We start from the raw sequence: 23,165 nt of genomic DNA on the forward strand, positions 1-23,165 counted from the left end.
AAAGTAGCAACTGCTGTTCCGTGAGAATCCTCATGCAACATTGATTTAATGCAGCTCTTTCCAAATTGAACTGCAAAGATCCAGCTAATTCCACGTGTTAAGCAGGCGTAGAGAATCTGGCTCCTAGCGATAGGAAGAACTTTCCGCATTGCCCTGTTTTCCTTGTCACTGCTGAAAGGAATCCTCAGATACTTGCAGGTTTGTCAGTGATTGATTAGAGGATAAGGGCAGCACAGCGGCACAGCGGTAGAGTTGCTGCCTTACAGCGCCAGAGATCCGGGTTCGATCCTGACTGTGGGTGCTGTCTGTATGGAGTTTGTATGTTCTCCCTGTGATGGTGTGGGTTTTCTCCAGGTGCTCTGGTTTCCTCCCACAACCTAGAGACGCTTACATTTGTAGGTTAATTAGCTTCTGTAAATTGACCTTAGTGTGCAGGATAGAACTAGTGTATGGATTATCGATGTTCAATGTAAACTTTGTGAGATGAAGGGCCTATTTCCATGCTCTATTTTCAAACTCTAAAGTAATGTCTACAGATTCTGAAGAAGGGTTTCGGCCCGAAACGTTGCCTATTTCCTTCGCTCCATAGATGCTGCTGCACCCGCTGAGTTTCTCCAGCTTTTCTGTGTAACCTAATGTCTACAGATATGTTGGTTGTGCAGATCATTTAGCACTTTGATCATTGGGCACCATTGGAATTTCAGAAGCTGTGGTTTAGAAGAGAGCATTATTTGGACAGAATAATATGAGAGCTCATGTGGCCATACCTCCAGACCCAAGGCATGTCTGGGAGGAGGTGGTGGAGATAGCCAAGCACAGGTTTGAGTATGGAGTTAAAGGAGGAATGACAGGATTCTTAGGAGCAAGACCCTATTCCTCTCATTTACCATTAATCAGTTTGCACAAGGCGTAGAAGACTTTGATATTCCCTGTAACTCCTCGCAGTTTACTTTAGAGAAACAGCATGGTAATGGGCCCATCAGCTCACCAAGTCCGTGCCGACCAGCAATCACCCGTACACTAGTTCTATCCTACATACAAGAGGCAATTGACAGAAGCCAATTAACCTATAAAGTGCACTTCTTTGGAGTATGGGAGGTGCAGCGTGGAAACAGGCCGTTCAGCCCACCGAGTCCGCACCAACCACCGATCACTCCGTGCACTAGCACTATCCTACCCACTAGGGACAATTTACACTTTTACAGATGCCAATTAACCTACAAACCTGCACTTCTTTGGAGTGTGGGAGGAAAGCTGAGAAGCTGGAGAAAACCCAAGCAGAATGTACAAACTTCGTACAGACAGCACCTGAGGTCAGGATTGAACCCAGGTCTTTGCCGCTGTAAGGCATCAACTATACCGCTGCGCCACTGTGCCACAGCTCTCTGCCACCTGCTGCAGTCACACCTGCAGCTGCACAGCAGGTCCTGAACCTCATTGCCTAGCAACATTCAGAGTCACTGCTGCAATGAATTTCTATGCCTCCAGCTATTTCCAGGTCGTTGCTGGAAAGATTAATAACTTCTTACAATTTGCAGCACTGCACTGCAATAGAGAGGTTTACGAAGGCTGAAGTAAAGCCAAATATTATTTTCCACTTCAAGTGGGTAGCACCAGGTAGGGTGAGTAAGCAGGCTTGAGGATAGTCGACCTAGCCATCAGCTGTTCCCACATCAACCTGATGTCACATTCAAACTCCAAGGTATACAGTGTCCAAGAGGGTCTAAACCCCTCAAGGTCCACTTCCTTTCTGACCATTTCTCCGACCAGTGATGATGAATGCTCAGTTACTCAGTATCAGCCATAACTTCTTCATCATGCATTGTCCTCTGCGGCTGCAACTTTTCAGTCACATCATCAGATTAAATTAGGTCTGTATGGGGATCAGGAACATCTGCTCAATAATGAGCTTCTTTCCTCCATCTGCAGCATTTTAGGTAGGACGATACAGTCATAGAGAGTCATAGACTCATACAGCAAGAAAACAGGCCCTTCAACCCAACTGATCCATGCTGATCAAGAAGCAATATCTAAGCATCCCTTTTGGCCACGTTTACCCCATTTTCATCTAAACCTATCCTATCAATGTACCTATGCAAGTGTTGTTGAAGGTAGAGTGGTCCTGCAGTTCTGCTGCTTGTTATGTCTGGACTACTTTGCAATTACTCCTTCAGTTCAACGTGGCATCACTCACAATTTTAATCATAATGCTTCAGCATTTTGGAGGCAGGAGGTAGAGAAACAGCACCAGGGAAAGGAGGATACAACACCAACATGTTAGACAGGAGAGAGTAATAACACAGTAGCAAGAGAGGTCTGAATCCAAATGCATTGCCTCGGTAAATGAAGCAGCCCGGACTACTATGCATCAAGCCTTGAGCAAGCTTCATGCATGAATGAATAAATCCACACCAATAAATGGAATAGTCCACACCAAGAGCATCTAGTGGACAATGAGGATCACCATTGATGGGATGCCACTTATCAATCCATGCATGAAAGCTGCTCAAGTCATAGAGTCAAAGAATCATAGTGTCTTACAGTGTGGAACCAGGTCTTGTGGCCCAACTTTCCAACACTGACCAACATGTATCCAACATCCCTCTAAACCTGTCCTATCCACATACCTGTCTAATTGTGTCTTAAACGTTGCGATAGTCCTTGCCTCAACTAGCTGCTCCGGCACCTCGTTCCATACACCCACCACACTTTGTGTGAAAATGTTACCCCTCAGATTCTTATTGAATCTTTTCCCCTTGACCATAAACCCACGTCCTCTGGACCACGATTCCCCTACTCTGGGCAAGAGAGTCTATCCGATCTATTCCTCTCATTAATTTATACACCTCTGTAAGAAGTCTTGATGCATGGTAGAAAAGGCTGCTTCGTTTACTGTGGAGGTACATTTGGATCCAGACTTCTTTTTGTTACGTTGTTATTGATGATATGTTCAGCAGGACCAACAACAAACTGCGCTTGGACGCTGTAGCTCATGATGCGCTAAACTTGTGCTGCTGATAAAACTAGCACCCACACCAACCTTCGGGGAAAAAAAGGAGTGAAATTGGAGAAAAGTAACTGAAAAATAGTGCAGTAGCTTTCAGCATGTACATTCACACCTTAACACTGGACCGCTGTGGCTCCTATGGTGAAGTAAATGCAGAATTCAAAGTGTTTTCATCTTTGCCAAAGCAACACCCCCTCCCCAGTGCTATGAACTGGCACATTCTATGCTCAGCCCACTGAGGAAGTATTCATTGATCAGGGGGCCAGTAACTGCAGTGTGAAGATTGCAAGTGAGTCTGTAAAAAAGCTGTGACCAATGAGGGGAACTGCAGTGAATTATCAAACCTGGTGCTTGCCATTGAAAAGAGAGAGGCTGTGAAATACTATGTGGAGGCGATCAATGTGACAGTGTTGACCCTTTAATTCCCATCTCATTCCAAAATCCTGCTTCACGTGCTCAGTGTTTTTTAGTGTCTTAATAATGTAGGTTCTCCCAGAAGCTACATTTGTGTTCTCTGTCAACAGCACAGGAAACGCGCCATAAGGATCATTAGTCGGCAGGAAAATGTCAGCTACTCCAAGGTAAATTGCGTAGGAAAACACTCGAATTAATTTACCAGAAGTCAGAAATTGGCCCAGAAACAACCGCCAATACAATCTAGCTTGCGCAATACAGTCTTTATGTGCACAGAAATCACGGGCAAATGGATCCAATTTCTGGCCACTTGTGCAGCTTCAAGACCAACAGTATCCTACACCAGTTGACTCAACCCAAATCTTTTCCATCACTTATGACATACAAGTTAATGGGGTGATGAAATTCTCACCCCTGGCTTCAATGAACTGTCCTAATAACACTTGTGAATCTTGACATCATCCAGCATTACCAAATGTACATTTTTGGACCCATTTTGTCTGCATTGAAATGCAAACTGAGACATTGGGCACTATATAGAAATGATCTCTATATTCTTCCGAGGACAGATGTGCTCTAAGCTTTTGTTACTGTCATGTGGAAGGTTGGCGCTGACCAGAACATACTTCTTGATATTTCATACTAGCTTTTAGTGTGGTGACACTTTCATGGTGCACATGCACTTGTTTACAGGCCCAGCTCATCCACCGCGGACGTTGATGGAACCCGAGCGGCAAGAGTGAGGAGGGACCCGCGATCATCCACCTGGAATCCAGGAGAACAAGTACCTATATCCCGGAAAGTGGCATCATGGTAGATTGGGTGGTAAAGGCGACTTTTGGCACATTGATCTTCATCAGTCAGGATATTGAGTGTAGAAGTTGAGATGTTGTGTTACAGTTGCACAATGTTGGTGAGGCTGTATTTGGAGTGTGGTGCTCAGTTTTGGACACCTTACTAAAGGTTGCAGGGATGATTTACAAGGATGTTGCCAGGACTCTAGGGTCTGAGCTATATGGAGAGATTGGGCAGTCTAGGACTTCATACCTTGGAATGCATGAGGCTGAGTAGTGATCTTATATAGGTGTACAAAATGATGAGGGAAAATAGGTACACTGAATGCTGACAATATTTTACCCAGGGTAGGGGAATCAAAAACTAGAGGGCAAAGGTTTAAATTGAGATTAGGCTGTGTGCCGAGCATCAAAAATGTGTCTTGAAATCCATTTTCGTGACCCGCGTCTCGGAATTACATGAAATTTTGCACAGATTTAGATGAAATATAATTGAGAAGTCATAACTTGTCAGTGCCAAAAGTTGTACATTAATTAATTAAACTAATTAGAGAATGAGATTGGTAAAAGTAAGCGCCATCTAGTGTCCAGTGCCCATATTACACCATGGGGAGCATATTTCTGTGTTGCAGTCTATTTAAACTATATGTTATTATATATAATCATCTATATATATATGACTTGTGAATATGATTAATCATATATAATTATGTATAATTGTATTCTATAAAAATAATATAATGAATATAATTGTGTGTTGTTGTTTTTTTAATGAGACTGCCGCAGAGGTCCTCTTGAACCAGCCTAATTAATAGGTCAATGCAGTTCTTCTGGGTTCCCCCGTTTACTGAACCCCACTGACTGCCAGTGTGCAGAGTGGGGGTCAAGGCCATAGTGGGACTGGGGCAGTGCCAGGCTGGGGGAAGGCTAAGGCAGGAAAATGCCTAACATTAACTCGCCCCCCTCCCAGAGCTGCCCAAGGCTGGAGCTGGAGCCGCTTTGGGACTGGCTGCGGGATCCGTACTGTGGCCCCGCAGTGTGTCCATCTCGGCCAGCATGCCCTTCTGGTGGTGGCGATGGAGGGGGGCAGCACTGCCTTGCATGTCGCCCTGGCCGCCTTCAGCACCCGGATAGCGACGGCTCCATCAGACCGCCCCGCTCGCTTGCTGCAACACCGGCCAGCCGGCCGACAGCCCGACCGATGCAGCACTCACCAGAGGCCCGGCCCAACGCTCACCACCGACGGCCCGACCGACAGATTGACAGACAGACAGACTGACTGACAAACAGACTGACAAACAGACTGACCCTAATCCTAACCCTAGATCAACATTTGTTATTTATCATTTTTATTTACCAGTACATATTATAACATTATAAAGATCAATCAAATGAAAAACAAAATGATCAGCAAGGTTAGCATTACCTTTACTCCTTGGAAACCTTGCTATTGCTATTGATGTAATGAGGAGGAAGCAATGATCCCAGCGTCCTCGTGCCTAGCGACCATAAAACAAAACGCGGGATTGGCCAGTTTGCGTCCAACCTCAATGTCAAACGTGCATTGATTAGGCAATTGCTACTCAGAAAATTTGAGGTTTTTCTCATATTTCTTAAAAATGTGCAGGTTTTGGTCTTGACGAGTTTCAGGTATGATTTATATATATTCTTTTGACACAATATATTAAAATTTCAGGTAGTTCTGTGAGTTGGGTCACAAAACTAAACGAAAAAGCTCCTCGGCCTATGGAATGAGCTGCCAGAGGAAGTAGTTGAAACAGGAGGTAGATAAAAAGGTAGTTGAAACAGCTACTGCAGCAACATTTAAAAGACAATTGGACAAATACATGGAAAGGACAAGTTTAGAGGCATATGGTCCAAATGTGGGTAAATGAGACAAGCTTAGATGGGACATCTTGGTCGACATGGACGTTAGGCAGAAGAACCAGCTTCCATGCTGTATGACTTTATGACTCTAAATTTCTCATTGCCAGTTAGTGAACCGGAGTTTTCTGTATCTTGTTGAACAGAAGGAATAAGGGAGAAACAGGACCTGAGCGGGAGGGGTAAATCTGGGTGGTGGTCGTCACAACACATTACATTTTGGCCATTCTCTTAACTATACCGTACCCTAAACTTCACAGGTGGTGAAGCAATGGATCAACTTAACTCCTGCTGGGCCAGATATGCAATGCCTAAGAGGAAAAAATTAAGTTAGTGTTAATTAATTACCTGCATTGTGGCTGCTGATATCCCTACTGTGGTAGAATAGCTGGAAGAATGAGATGTTTGAGTTTAAATTTAGTTTATTGTCACGTGTACCGAGGTACAGTGGAAAACTTTTATTCCATGCTAACCAGTCAGTGAAAAGGCAATACATGATTAGAATCGTGCCATCCACAGTGTACAGATACATGATAAAGGGAATAACATGAATAGCGTTTAGTGCAAGATCCAGCCAGTAAAGTCTGATCAAGTATAGTCTGAGGGCCTCCAAATTAGGTACATAGTAGTTCAGGACTGCTCTCTAGGTGTTGGTAGGATGATGCAGTTGTCTGATAACAGCTGGGAAGAAAGAAACTCTCTCTGAATCTGGAGGTGAAGGTTTGATTAAGTAGTAAAATGTGATGGGACATTTGAATTTTACATTGTGGCCCTTATTGATATAGATTGTTTCAAGATGAGCAATGGGAGTGTACTGCATGTTGCAGTGTTTCAGGCTAATGGTGCATTTGGGTGGGTGATGGTAGATTGGAATGTCTCTACAGATCTTGATCATCCATGTAAGGCCAGTAACCTTATAGTGCCTTTGGGGCTTGATTTCTAGTTCATCTCATTTGAACAGTTCCCCAATGCCAGTTTGCCTGGAGCCCAACCTATTGGAGAAAGGCCACTCTCCATCCCACAACCAAGGCCTTCGGAACAGCTTTGGGAAAAGCACACTGCCTCCTGAAATAAGCCATATCTTTCAATGAGTTTCAGTAGAATAATTTCCACCGTTCGCTGGGACAATGGGGGTGGCACAGTGGCACAGTGGCACAGCGGTAGAGTTGCTGCCATACTGCGCCAGAGATCCGGGTTCGATCCTGTCTATGGATGTTGTCTGTATGGAGTTTGTATGTTCTCCTTGTGACTGCATGGATTTTCTCCGGGTGCTCCAGTTTACTCCTACACTCCAAAGACGTGCAGTATCGTAGGTTAATTGGCTTCTGTAAAAGTGTAAATTATCCCCAGTGTGTGTGTTAGTTCTAGTGTACTAAATGATCATTGGTCGGCACGGATTTGGTGGGCTGAATGGGCTTTGCATGCTGCATCTCTGCAAAGTCTAAAGTTTAAATAAACAATAGTTTATTATTGTATTATTTTATTATGTTATAATAGTATTATATTATATTATCTAATAGTTAATTATAATATAACAGGTTACTAGATGCGAATAACTGAAGTTATATCCATGAGGTTGCAGAAAAAAACTCTGTATATCTCAATTCAAATAGGCATGTATTATGTGCACAGCATAATCCCAACATCATCTCGTTTGATTAGCACGGGTGTCAGGAGTTATGGGGAGATGGCAGGAGAATGGGGTTGGGAGGAAGTGATAGATCAGCCATGATTGAATGGCGTAGTAGACTTAATGGGCCAAATGGCCTAATTCTGCTCCTATCACTTATGACCGTATCACCTTATGATCATTAAATTTAGCCCTCGGTATGATTTGTGTAGTTTTATTCAGAATTATTGTAGAACGCATGACTAAATCCAAATATTCTACTTTAGTTATTGTGGTAGAAATTCTTTTCGAATCACAAAAACAAAATGGTAGGCCACAGAAAAACTAATTGAGTGAGACGCAGAAGTACTTGGTTGTCGGTAACTAAGCGAATTGCAATTGTGGAACTGTGCACACTCATTCCAGTTTTACCGCCTGTGCAACCATAAGCGTTAGAAAATTAAACTTCGCTAAAAAATACATTCAGCTAGAAATTTAAAACAGCTATTTTCCCAACACTTGACAAAATCCGAATCTTTCAATACTCAATCCTTCTGGATCTAAATTCTGCACTATCGTTGAAGATGCTACTGATTTATGCATTTGAACACAGAGCAAACTCAAACATTCAAGTGTGTTTAGATTTGAATCAAATTAAACACCAGTTAGCGGTATGATTTAATAAGAATCAAGAGCCCTGTTGCTTTAGAGTAGGGACATTACTGCGACGGTTTTAACTTCAAAGGACAGAAGATATTAGTGACAAACAGCATTCTGCATATTTCTGGGTCTCTTCACCTGAAGCCACTAATAGCTCATGCTTCAAAATTCCATTCTCTAGCTCATAATATGTAACTTCCAGTACAAAGCTGAAAGGTCACTATTATACATAAGAAAAATTAAGCCGATGTTCTTGGTTGCCTTACAGTTCTTCTAGTTCAACTATTCCAATAAATGAACATGTACAACAGGCCAAAGGGCTTTTTATTGTAAATTTAATTCATTTCTCTAGACAACTGTGAAATTTGCCATTGACATTAGTCATTACCCCAAGGCAAACTAAAAGATGATCTCAGTTAATAAATGATCCTTAACAAGGAACACTTCTATCCACTGTGATAATGGCACAGGCACATTTTATTAATGCAGGCTAGCTTCCTGCCAGAATCATAGGATTCTCAACTATTTGGTGTCTGCTTGTTTCCTGTTCCCACTCGTGATATTAATAATTATGCAGTGGGATAATTAGCAACACAAAGAGTCATTCCTACCAGCTTGCAGCTAGATTTTTTTTAGCATGTTAACCTTCTGGGAGCAGATACGACAAGCTCAGTCAAATAACCAACACAGGTTGAACTTGCAATGACCAAGAAGGTTAACTATCTGTGACACCTTTTGCCTTAAATGAAAAAAAAACACAGGGACAGTGATTTTATCATCGCAATTCTACAGGTAATACCTGCAAACTCAGTGAAATAATTTAGACTTGCATCATATAATGCCAAAGATGTCTCTATTCCTCTCTGGTTGATATTTGATTATTCACAGGGATTTTTAAACATTTGATACCAACCAACAATTAAATCCAGAAATGCACTTTGGAGATCTAAATGTGGTCCATGTAAAGGGGAAAAAAAGCAAAATAGATTCCAAACAAATCATTTTACACGCGTGTGCATTCACCACTGAGCAAAAATATGAAACACATATATAAGAGGCAAAGATTCTCAATATGTGTTTTTCATTCATTGTTTCGACTTTTAAAGTAATAGAGCAGAGAAAAACTGAGACAGCTGTTTCATTGTATTGAGAAAATAAGCCCTGTGCTCTGGACATGTAAAGCACGAAGTACTGCATCTCAATAATTGCCACCGTCTCCTCAGTCATTTAAAGAAGCACCTTGCATTTATCTTCATGGGAATTACCAAAACTGACTTCATAGCTCTCCTTTTTAAAAAAAATAGGAATTCATTTCAAACTCCACTCACATTCCATTAAGAAGAAAAACATTAATTTTCAAGGACATTCGGTAAATTCTTGAAGCAACAGTGTGATAGGTCAATCTGAAATTATCTTACAATTTGAAATTCACTATTTTTGTTTAAATAATCTCGACAGTGCAAGTGTCATTCTTTATCCTCAATGTTACTTTTAACAGCAGTGACACTGGCTGCAGGGCATACCTTATTTTCTGCAAATAAATAGTACAAGAGCATTGAAAAATTATTTTAAACTAATATGTTTAAGTGTTATACAATATTTAAAACAGTTGCACTGACCGGTAGGACGTAGTCTAAGCCATTCCTTTTAGCCACGTTCCTGGCTGTGTCTTCTCCCTCGTCAATCTCTATGGTGTAGTAGTTGAGAGCACCAGCAATCTCCTTCCCTCTAGTGGTTGCTAATACACTTTGCAGGAAGCAGAGAGAAAAGAATAGCTGGATCAGCTTTCCAAAGGCCATGAATCTAAAACTGAAAATAGGGAGAAGAATCAGACAATAATTATCACACGGAAACGTTCCCAGCACTGATGCTGGTGGTGGGAACTTAATCAACAGTGCACACTGTACTGTCATGCATTTACATGCTTGGGTTGCATTAGCAACTTGTCTCAACTTGTCTGTGATATTATTATTTAATAAAGGTTGCATTTACAAATAACTGCTGGTAGAAACCAACATCGTTTTAAAATATATTTTTTAAGAATACAGCTTCTTTGTGTAAAAATAAAAAAACAGGAATTTAAAAGGACTTGAACACGTTCAAGTTGAAGTAACACATTCACACTGCTACCTGGAATTCAAAGTCTGGATCCTTGGTGCCCATGCTATGAGTACTACTTGACCTCCCAAATGGTACCTGTGGTGCACAGCGTGATACCCACTGACTGGTGAAAGCATTGGCACAAGTTAGCAGTGTACAAAATCATGAGAGGAATAGATCGGGTAGACACACAGTGTCTCTTGCCATGAGTAGGGGAATCAAGAACCAAAGGACATAGGTTTAAGGTGAGGGGGTAAAGATTTGATAGGAACCTGAGGGGTAACTTTTTCACACAAAAAGTGGTGGGTGTATGGAACGAGCTTCCGGCAGAGGTAGTTGAGGCAGGTACTATCGCAATGTTTAAGAAATAGTTAGACTACATGGATAGGGCAGGTTTAGAGAGATATGGGCCATACTCAGGCAGGTGGGATTAGTGTAGATGGGACATGTTGGGTGTTGTGGGCAAGTTGGGCCAAGCTACCTTCTCCGGCAGCTTATTCTATACTTTCCCTGAAAGGGTCGAGGACTGGGAAGGATGGTTGTGGAGGGATGAACGGACAAGGGAGTCTATCTTCCCAAGGATAGCAGGTTTGTATTCCATGGAACAGCTACCACTCTGTAAGGTTGTACCTTTTCAGTCCATGCAATCTAATGCTTTGAAATGCAACAAGTAATTTTTTTGACCGATAGCAGAGATGTAAGCTTGCAGATCTGAGATGACACCGAACATCGAAGGTAGAACAGTACGCAGAAGAACAGGCCCTATAACCCATAATGTCCTTGCCGAACATGATGCTAGGTTAAACTAATCAGTCTGTCTGCATGTGATTCATACTCCTCCATTACTTGCATATTCATCTAAAAGCTTCTTAAATGCCAATAAAATATTTGCCTCCACCAGTCCCCTTTCGTTAACAACAGCAAGAGTTTCCACTGCAGCAATCAAAACTACAGCATTGGAAAGGACATTGGACTTACTGTATGTACCTTATGCATTTCCCCATTCAACCTGATCACAAAACTTCCTATTCCTTCACTGCTCATGACCTAATCTATATAAATGCATCAAATGTTATTCATTACAACCGTTAGCTAGATTATAGCTATTCTAGGTAAAGAATATTTGATTAATGTCATGTAGGATGTATCCATGATTTTATTTCAAAGTCACGTGAGTGACTATGTGAAGAGTCCGCCAGCCCGCATGCGCGTCAATACGTTGATGCATGGCGCGGGAGTCGGAGCAGTTCAAAACTGCTCTGGCAAGTAAGCTAATTTTGTTTTAGGAATGGGCCACTGCGGTACAGCGGGCCCGGAGTAGCTGACGTGCGCAGCCTGTGCGGCTGCCGCCATTGGAGCTCCGAACGGGAGCAGGCGGCTGGATTTGGAGGCCACCGTGGAGGCTCCGTAAGGAAAAAAATTAGCAGGAGCCAGTGGTTTTAAAAATAGCTGCAGCCAGGACAGCGACTGCCAGGTAAGCTCAGCTGCCGTAGCGCCTAGCAATTTTAAACATAGATGCTGCCGGCTGAGGTCGGTTCAGCTTGCGCTAGAGTTTGGTGGCAGTTTTTTAATAGCGGTTGCCTCTCGGCCACGTTTATGACTATCGTAGCAGATAGGATACAATGGCCATATTTAATACTTTGGCAATATAACAATGTATTTTATCATGCCAATAAAATTTTTAAATTGAAATTGAATTAAATTGGATACATAGGACATTTATTATCACATACACCAAATGGTGTAGTGATATTTGACTTGCCATTGCAGCACACAATGGGGCTCCACTGGAGCAGGCGGCTGTTCGGAGTATCTTACGTGCAATGCCTGTACAGATTGATGCTCCGAAAGGGAGTCAGCCAGAGGCCTGAGGAGGCAACGCCTCGTTCAGGGTTGCGTTCTATTTCCTTCCCTAAGAAACTCCATTGAGGCTCCAGAAAGGAGCTCCTGGCTTAGGAAGCCTTTTTCTGAGCTGTATCTATCAGACACCTGTGGGAGCAAGACCTGGTTCAGGGTTGCGTCATGATAAATTCCGCTCAGTAGAGGGGACTGTTGGTGATTCTTTCATAAGAGACTCCAACTATGTGGATATCGATAGAGCTGTCGAATATATGCTTCTTTTTAATCATATGAACAAACTATGCTCCGTGTACTTGAGGCATTAACAGGCGGCTCCAGCCATATGCCTGTGACAACACCTGGCAGGTTTGCAGTATTTCTTCCACTCTGTCATGGGGAGTATCGGAAAGAGGTGACTCCGATTATGATGCCGGCTCATCCAGGTCATGTGCGCTCTATTTCCTCCCCTGAAATACTCCATTAAGGCTCCAGAAGCGAGCAAGGACTCGGAGTCACTAACAGGTGCAACCTGTCTGGTAAGTACAATAAATAATGATGATTTATACCGACAGCGAGGACCGCGGCCTTTGTTTGAGCAAGCTTCTCCCTTAACTTTTATAGAGAAAACCCTCAGCCTTCTCAGTCTTTCTTAATGACACAAAACCATTTCCTTTATAAATGGATGGTTCCTCTTTAGTTTGGAGACACCCTATTCTTCTCTTGAAAATACATTGTAAGAAATTCACACAAAAATACCAATGAAATTCGTATTCATTTTTGGAGAAATGGATTTATTCTTAATCTTGAGTTCAAATGGAACTTCTGCATGAGGTTCATAGAAATGAGTCTCCCTGCATTGCCAAGACTCTTGTAGATATTGAATAATACTGTAATTAAAAACGGACATAATTCAATTAAACATCTCAGATTAGATCAGATTAGTTTTAGTCTAGTTTTAGTGATATAGCGTGGGAACAGGCCTTCAGCCCACCGAGTACGCACCAACCAGGGCTGTAAGGCAGCAGCTCTACCACTCCACCACTGTGCTCACCCTATTGTGTAGTTTAGTTTAGTTTAGAGATACAATGTGTAAACAGGCCCTTCAGACCACTGAGCTGGTACCGACCAATGATCGCCTGTAAACTAATTCCATATTATGCTAGTTTTGAATTCTACTTACTAGGGGTAATTTACGGAAGCCAATTAACCTACATGTGAGAAGAAACCAAACAATGTGGAAAAAACTCACCCGGTCACAGGGAAAACATACAAGCTCTGTACAGGCAGCTCCCGAGCTCAGAACCTGGATATCTGGCACTGTAAGGCAGCAACTCTACTGCTGCACTGGAGTACTGTGCGCATTTGATAAGGTCACACATAAGAGATTAGTGGGCAAAATTAGGGCACATAGTATTGGGGGTAGAGTGCTGACATGGATAAAAAATTGGTTGGAAGACTGGAAACAAAGAGTAGGGATTAACAGGTCCATTTCAGAATGGCAGGTAGTGACTAGTGGGGCACCGCAAGGCTCGGTGCTGGGACTGCAGCTATTTACAATATACATCAATGATTTAGATGAAGGGATTCAAAGTAACATTAGCAAATTTGCAGATGATATAAAGCTGGGTGGCAGTGTGAACTGTGAGGAGGAGGCTATGAGAATGCAGGATGACTTGGACATGTTGGGTGAGTGGGCAAATGCATGGCAGATGCAGTTTAATGTGGATAAATGTGAGGTTATCCACTTTGGTAGCAAAAACAGGAAGGCAGATTATTATCTAATTGATGTCAAGTTGGGAAAAGGGGAAGTACAACTGGATCTGGGGGTCCTTGTTCATCAGTCAATGAAAGTAAGCAGGGAGGTGCAGCAGGCAATGAAGAAAGGGAATGGCATGTTGGCCTTTATAACAAGAGGAGTTGAGTATAGGAGCAAAGAGGTCCTTCTGCATTTGTATAGGGCCCTAGTGAGACCACACCTGGAGTATTGTGTGCAGTTTTGGTCCCCTAATTTGAGGAAGGACATTCTTGCAATTGAGGGAGTGTAGCGTAGGTTTACAAGGTTAATTCCCAGGATGGTGGGACTGTCATATGCTGAGAGAATGGAGCGGCTGGGCTTATATACTCTGGAGTTTATAAGGATGAGAGGGATTCTTATTGAAACATATAAGATTATTAAGGGTTTGGGCATGCTAGAGGCAGAAAACATGTTCCCGATGTTGGGGGAGTCCAGAACCAGGGGCCACAGTTTAGGAATAAGGGGTTACACAAAAAAGCTGGAGAAACTCAGCGGGTGCAGCAGCATCTATGGAGTGAAGGAAATGGGCAACGTTTCGGGCCGAAACCCTTCTTCAGACCCGAAACGTTGCCTATTTCCTTCGCTCCATAGATGCTGCTGCACCCGCTGAGTTTCTCCAGCTTTTTTGTGTAACCTTCGATTCTCCAGCATCTGCAGTTCCTTCTTAAACACTAGGAATAAGGGGTACTTCATTTAGAACGGAGACGAGCAAACATTTTTACTCACAGAGAGTGGTGAGTCTGTGGAATTCTCTGCCTCAGAGGGCTGTGGAGGCCGGTTCTCTGCTTACTTTCAAGAGAGAGCTAGATAGAATCTTAAAGATAATGGAGTCAGGGCATATGGGGATAAGGCAGGAACGGGGTACTGAGTGGGGATGATCAGCCATGATCACATTGAATGGCGGTGCTGGCTCGAAGGGCCGAATGGCCTACTCCTGCATCTATTGTCTATTGTGTATTGTCTATTGTCTAATGTGCTGCCCAAATTAATTTGTTGTCATATTCACCAGGATGCAATGAAGAGTCTTGTTCACATGAAGCTCACAGTAAACATACGGTAATGATAAATGTAACAATAAACGCAATAATTAGTTCAAAACACCAGAATGCTGCAAGATGGCAGGGAAATGTGATTTAGTGCAAAAATAATTAAAATACAATGACAGAATAACTGGACTAGGTAGAGGTAGAGGGGATGGGAAAGAAGTGATTTGCTTATAAGCATGATGGAGTAGGTGAAGAAGCAATGGTGCAAAACCAATGTTGACCACGAAAATCTTTAACCTCCTGCTCAAATGTGCATATTATTTTTAGTTTAGAGATACAGCGCAGAAACAGGCCTTTTGGCCTGCCAAGTCTGCATCGGCCAGTGATCTCCGCACATTAACACTATCCGACACATACTAGGGACAATTTTATATTTATACCAAGCCAATTAACCAACAAACCTGTACGTCTTTGGAGTGTGGGAGGAAACTGAAGATCTCTGTATGAACTACGAACAGACAGTACCCGTAGTCGGGATTAAACCCGGGTCTCTAGCGCTGTAAGCACTGTGAGGCAGCAACTTTACCACTGTGCCGCCATGCTGATTGCCTCTGTGCTCCAGGGGGTGCCTCCTGCAGCCAACCTTGACGGCATTGAGGCAATACACTTGTCCCTCTCCTACTGGCTACATTATAGTACTAAAACATATACTCTATCTATTTATATAATGTAAAGTTTTTTTTGTGGAATGTTTAATTTATAAATTAAATGCTGCTATCTGATTTTAGATAATTATTCATCTCAACTTCGGGCTATGACACATACATAAAGTGGCTAGTTTCCAGAATTTTATTTCCCATAGAATGTGTGATAATGGCAGAAGTGCCAAAACTAATGAGGGTGAGAGTTCTGTTGTGGTAATCTTAGTTTAGTTTAGTTTAGAGTTTAGAGATACTGTGTGGAAACAGTAGGTATGTTACAATACTTACCTTCAGCAATGCTACAGTTCTGCCACTGGCCGTGTGCGCGATTTTGGTTCGTTTGAGGGTTAAAACGCGGTTTTCTCCGACCTTGTCCTGGATTATATATTGTTGGAGTGCAAGCTTTTGCTGAAGAATCATTCCGACGGCCGTTCTGTGTCTTTTTTTTTGTATTGCCCGACAATTTCAGCGCTGGAGTAATTTTAAAATCAGCTTCTACAGCCGTCAACGCCGACAACGGGGACGAATTTCACGCAGGTGACAGGTAAAAGGAAGCCGTTTATTTTTATGTATAAAAATGTTTCTTAAGATGCCTTTAATTCACATTTTAAGTTGCGAAACGGTGATTTAGTCCCCAAACGAACCGGCAGTATTTTTCATGCCGATATGGGAGTCTAAATCATTGCAACCGCAACATTCCAAATGATCGCTTTCCAGAAAAATCCACTCGCAAGTTGATTTAATGGCCATTAATTTGCAGGTATTAAACATTAAATTCCTTCCATTTGGCCTATAAATCCATGACAATGAGATTTAAAAATTATGTTATATTGTGAATGCTTGTGTCAATGTCATTTGGACACAGGCTATTTAAAAATGTTAATCTAGTCTTAAGAAATTGATAGATGTTTAGATCTAGTAATTGAATTTTGTAATTAGCTACAATTAGGTAACTAACGAATTATATGCTTTAATTTCAAGTCATCTAAGTAAAATTGTTCATATTTGTTTCAGAATGCTTCAATCAATAATAACTGAACATTTATTTCAGTTCTCTTAATTTTTAAGAAAGATATAGGCTTTTGACTGTCCTCGATCACAGCTTTTCTGTTCAGTCAATGGAAAAGCAATAGGGAACAAGATGCTAATTTCCAAGTATGAAAATGGCCATAACTTTTTTAATACTGAAGATATGAAAGTGAATTAGGTGTCAAATTAAACTTCATTTTATGCTTTATCTGATGGGATAAATTACAGTTTTAAAATCTCAAAATTTTGTAACATTGCTAGAAACAGGCCCTTCAGCTCACCGACTCCGTAGCGACAAGCATTCCCCACACATTAACACTATCCTACACACACTAGGGACAATTTACATTTATACCATGCCAATTAACCTACAAACCTGTACATCTTTGGAATGTGAGAGGAAACTGAAGATCCTGGAGAAAACCCACGCGGTCACGGGGAGAACATACAAACTCTGTACAGAGAGCACCCATTGTCAGGATCGAACCTGGGTCTCTGGCGCTGCAACGCTGTAAGGCAACAACTCTATCGCTGCACCATCATGCCGCAGAATTGGGAATATATACACCGCATATTTGGTTGTTCTCATTGTATCTTGGTACATGAACCAATAAATCAATACTGCTTACACAAAAAAGCTGGAGAAACTCAGCGGGTGCAGCAGCATCTATGGAGCGAAGGAAATAGGCAACGTTTCGGGCCGAAACCCTTCTTCAGATTGCCTATTTCCTTTGCTCCATAGATGCTGCTGCACCCGCTGAGTTTCTCCAGCTTTTTTGTGTAACCTTCGATTCTCCAGCATCTGCAGTTCCCTCTTAATCAATACTGCTTAGTGATTTGCATTATTTTTGTGTCATTCTTTACTATGCAAAAGTATCCATTACTTCAGTTGCTGTAGATGACGGAAATATCACATGGCGATCTTCATCAAATATTAAACTGTCTTCCAGCCAAAAGGTATCTTGGATACAACATTGAAAATCATTCTAACTTCATTGAACACTATAGGACCGGTATGTAATACCTACAAATCCAACAGCCCAAGATCTGAGCAAAAGTTTGAAGAATTGTGTTTAATAGAGAGCCTCTGGGTTGAAGTTCCAGTGGGTTGCTGAGGAAGAGCTGCATTGCTGAAGAGGATGGGATGTCAAAATGAGGACCATCTAGACTCGGATGGAAGTAAAAGGTTTCCTTGATGCTATCTAAAAAAAGATGATATTTTTCCCTGACAGCCCACAAAACAGGTGTTTTTCAACCAATACCATTTAAAGAAGAAGCGTCTCGACCCGAAACGTCACCTATTCCTTCGCTCCACAGATGCTGCCCCACCCGTTGTGTTTCTCCAGCATTTTTGTCTACCTTCGATTTTTTTCAGCATCTGCAGTTCTTTCTTAACAAAAATATTATTTGGTCACTTCGTAATGTCTTTATCGATCTTGCCATGTGCATATTGGCTTCTATATTGTCTCCATATATTCCAATGAGTTATGAAATAGTTTTGGCATTCCTGAGGTCTTGAAATGCACCATATTTAGAGTCATAGTCATACAGTGTGAAAACAGGCCCTTTAGCCCAACTTGCCCATACCAACCAATATGTACCATTTACACTAGTTCCACTTGCCTGCATTTATGTAAACCTTTTTATCTGTCTAAACATTGCACTATACACAGTTTTGAAATACCTGTTTATAGGTACCAAGAGGGACAGCAGCCATTGGTTTCACTCCTCCTATATTCAAAGTCATCAGGAAAGGTCTTTCTCAATGAAAGTAACAAGTGATTCAGCAACTTCAAAAATGTAGAAGCAATTCACAATCACAATCACAATCACAATAATACCTTATTAGCCATGTATGTTTTGCAACATGCGAGGAATTTCATTTGCCAAGTCAGTCGTACAAATAAAAAGCAATGGAACACACAAAATACATTTTAACATAAACATCCACCACAGTGCCTCCTTCGCATTCCTCACTGTGATGGAAGGCGAATAAAAGTTCAAATCTCTTCCCTTAGCTCTCCCGCGGTCGAGGGCCTCAAGCCCTCCGTTGACGGGACGATCTTGACTCCCATAGCCGGTGGCGTTTTGGCTCTCTGCATCGGGGCAATCAACTCCTACATCGGGGGGGATATCAGCTCCCCCGCACCGGATGATCGGACCCCGTGTTGGAGATGGTCAAGTCTCTGCATCATTGGAGCTTCCCGACCAGCCTCTCCTGAAACTGTGAGCTCTTGATGGTAAGTCCGCAGGCCGCGGTTGGAGCGATCCCAAGCAAGGGATTGGCTCCGATGTCAGTCCACACCCCGCGATGAGGCCCAAAGTCAGTCCGAGGAGGCCTCCAACTCCATCGATGAACGGGCCGCATTTGGAGAAAGTACAAACTCTGTATAGTTAGCACCCATAGTCAGGATTGAACTCGGGTCTCTGGCACTGTAAGGCAGCAACTCTACCGCTGTACCACCATGCCGTCCAGTGATTGATTTGCCCCCTTGATTGAATTGACTCATCAATTAAACAGCAAATGTTGACATGGTCCAAAATAGCACAAAAGGTGCAGTGCGACGACATGTCCTTGAACACTATAATACTCTCGGTGGCAGGCTCACTTCTACTAATTGTGTTCTATTTCTTCACTAATTCCTTTCCCAAAGGAATAGACTGGCTACGATTCGGTATATTCTTCCTTTAGAGTCTTGGTCATAGAGTGATACAGTTTGGAAATAGGCCCTTCGAACTAACTTGCCCACACCGGCCAACAATGTCCCAGCTACACTTGTCCCCTTTGACTGCGTTTGGTCCATATCCCTCCAAACCTTTCCCATCCAAGTACCTGTCTAACTGTTTCTTAAACTATGGGATAGTCCCAGCCTCAACTACCTCCTCTGGCAGCTACCTCCCACCACCATTTGTGTGAAAAAGTTACCTCTCGGATTCCTATTAAATCTTTTTCCCTTCACCTTGAACCTATGTCCTCTGGTCCTCGATTCCCCTACTCTGAGCAAGAGACTCTATGCATCGACCCAATCTATTCCTCTATTTTGTACAATGCTTCATTTAAAGTGCTATTTAATCCTTTCTGGAAGACCAAACAAATATTATTAGACATGCATTATCTGCCATGTTAGTTATTTCTTCAATAGACTTCTTCCTGATTCATTAAACATGACGTAGTTAATGTTCTTACTGAAAAGCTCATTTGTTCAAATGTACAGTCAATATTTCTTTAGTAATGGTGCATGTAACTTCCCCACAATCAATTATAAAGTAATAATGATGGGTTTTTTCTAGAACAATGCGTACCCATTTCAATACTTGAGCATCAATGACAATTTTCTAACCCAAAAGGATAAATTTGAAATTAAAAATGTTTTGGATCGAAAATGACTCCCCACATCTTTCTTAATACTCTAATCACCAGGACCTGACAATTTGTCTATCTTTAATCTTATTAATTTCTCCATTCATTTATTTCTACTTATTCTGTTTTTATTTCCTCTTATACTTCTGGTAATTTAGAACATATAACAAAGAACATACGGCACACGAACAGGCCCTTCAGCCCATAATGTCAATGCCGAATGGGATGTCAAGACTCTTATCTATCTGTGCATAATCCTTATCCCTTAATTCCCTGCATAACCGTGTGCCTATCCAAAACCCTCTTAAATGCCACAATTGCATTTACCTCCATAACTAATCTTTACACACTGGGAACAATTTAGAGAGGCCAATTAACCTATAAACCTGCATGTTTTTGGGATGTGGGAGGATTCCTGAGCACCCAAAGGTGTCCCACCTGGTCACAGGGCGAAGATGCAAACTCCACACGGACAGTACCTGAGCTCAGGGTTGAACACAGGTCTCTGGCACAGTAAGGCAGCAACTCTACCGTTGCGCCACTGTGCCGCCCCCAACTACCACTTCCATCAGTCTGAATAGTCCCAAATATATGTAGGCACATACCTTATTTGAATATGTTTGCATAGAATTATTTTATGCTGTAAAAACACATTCTCAGTGGGTGGATGAACCGACATTACTTCTCACAGGAATACTACTGGAAATGCATTTGTGTACAAGGCACACACAAGTCCCTTGCACTGCCATTGTGGAATCTACAAAGGGAATCTGGTTAGTCCATGGGGCCAGGGCTGAAACCAGAGATAGACCATGTGGAGTGTTGCACCATTATAGCTGGTGAAGAATCAGATTTTACAGAAGTAAAAGATTTTATGCAATTCACATTAAGCCCTTGATTTTCAAATTTGCTTTATTTTTCAGCACATTGGCCTTCATCAGTCAGAGTATTGCATATAGAAGTTGGGAGGTCATTTTGCAATTATATAAGACCTTGGCGATGCCACATTTAGAGAATTGTGTTCAGTTTTGGACACCATGTTATAAGAAAGATGTCAAGCTGGAAAGGTTGTAGAGAAGATTTACAAATATGTTGTCAGCACTCGAGGGCCTGAGCTACAGGGAGAGGTTGAGCAGGCTAGGACTCTATTCCTTGGAGGACAGAAGAATGAGGTGTGTTCTTATAGAGATGTACAAAATCATAGAAGGAATAGATCTGGTAAATGCACAGAGTCTCTTGCCCAGTGTAGGAGAATTGAGAACCAGGGGACATAGGTTTAAGGTTAGGGGTGAAAGACCTGTGGGGTAATCTTTTTACACAAAGCATGGTTGGTGTATAAAACGAGCTGCAGGTGGAGGTAGTTGAGGCACGGACTATTGCAACGTTTAAGAAACAATTGGACAGGTACATGGATAGAGTAGATTTAGAGGGATGTGGGCCTAACACAGGAAGGTGGGACTAGTGTAGATGGGACATGTAGGTCAGTGTGGTCACGTTTGGTAGAAGGCCCTGTTTCCACACTGTATGTCCCTATAACTATTTAATTGAAGTCTATATGGTGCTTTGCGATCCAATTGGTAGGCTGCTAGTAATGTTTTTATATCTCTTATTAAACACTTCACCATTGGAATTGTAGCTTGACAAGAAAAAGTATCAACTCTGACAGCTGTCAAGAAAAAAAAGAATATACCTGTGCATTGAAAACCATACTGTGAAATTAGTCATGGTTATTGCTTTATTTTCTTTTTTAATTGTCTTTCAATTAATAAGAATAAATCATAGAGAAAATTTAGAAGAAAGATGTTTTATTTGATTGAGTAAAGCATTCCACTGCCATTTCAACAGCATCAAGGTTAAAGTTAGACCGAATTCAATCATTTCTTTATTAAATATTCTCAACCACTGAAATTGGTGTTGGCAACACCATTGGGTGTATGTTGCTCTTGAATTCTGACTTTAGACCATAGAGATGCAGCGTAGAAAGTTTTCAGCCAACTGAGTCCATGGCGACCAGCAATCGTCCCATACACTGGACAATTTGCAATTTTACCAAAGCCAATTACAAACGCACACGTCTTTGGAGTGTGGGAGGTAGCCCAAGCAGTTACAGGAAGGACGTTTGAACTCTGTACAGACAACACCATAGTCAGGATTGAACCCATGTATCCAGCAGTGTAGTGGGCCTGTCCCACTTGGGCGATTATTCAGGCGACTGCCGGCATTTGTCACGTCGCTGGCAGTCGCCTGAAAAACCGGCGACTGGAACAGCAACTGTCAGAGTGGAACACACACACACACACATCGCTTCCTTCACCAGATCCTTATGCAGACAGGGGACAGGGAAAGCGAGGGCAGCGCTGTCTGAGTGAAATTCACACGATGCAAAGCCAATGTGATACAGACACACACCCTGATGAACAGGAAGGTTGACGCTGTAATTAAAACAGAGAAAGCACAGTGTACGGGAAGGGTCACATAAGTCCTTTAAAAGAGGGAGGGATGAGGGGGGAGAGGAGTGAGAAGGGGGAGAGGGAGTGGAGACAACTTTAAAGAAGCCAGAGATACACGACTATGAAGCTTGGCGGACATTAACATTACCGGTCGGTTATCCTTGGTTCTGAAAACTACTGTTTACCTTTTTTTCCCCAAAGAACCAATGGTCAGCACCAGTTACAACCTACAAGAACCGTAACCATTTTACCTGTTGGCATGTGTTGTCCATCCAATAGATTACGTTTCTAATATTTATTGCACAGTAATATTATAATAAATTGGGGAGAGCCAATCCGCCAATTTCTTTGGGTTTACGTAGATGTTGTTTATGGATTCTGTGTGTTTTATAATCCCAAATAAAGTTTGTGATCAAAGAGTCAAGTTTAAAAAATAATTTTTTAGGAAGATAAATTGCTTGAAATAAATACAGGATTTGTGGAAGGAAGATCATCTTTATGGCATTTATTCTTTATAAGAAGGAATTTCTTTAGCC

At 42.0% G+C, this 23,165-nt stretch overlaps 1 protein-coding gene across 1 annotated transcript in view; it reads right to left on the bottom strand.

Annotated features, from left to right (window-relative positions):
• The window catches only part of LOC129698179 (PC3-like endoprotease variant B), a 685,304-nt gene extending 674,822 nt beyond the window's left edge, over nt 1–10,482 (bottom strand). The window contains exon 1 of the mRNA XM_055637132.1: nt 9,988–10,482. Within this exon, the coding sequence (XP_055493107.1) occupies nt 9,988–10,356 (369 nt within the window). The 5' untranslated portion in view covers nt 10,357–10,482. The remainder of the gene's footprint in view (nt 1–9,987) is intronic.
• Between the last annotated feature and the right edge of the window lie 12,683 nt (nt 10,483–23,165).

Source organism: Leucoraja erinacea, chromosome 6, assembly GCF_028641065.1.
Source record: "Leucoraja erinacea ecotype New England chromosome 6, Leri_hhj_1, whole genome shotgun sequence".
Lineage (NCBI taxonomy): Eukaryota > Metazoa > Chordata > Chondrichthyes > Rajiformes > Rajidae > Leucoraja > Leucoraja erinaceus.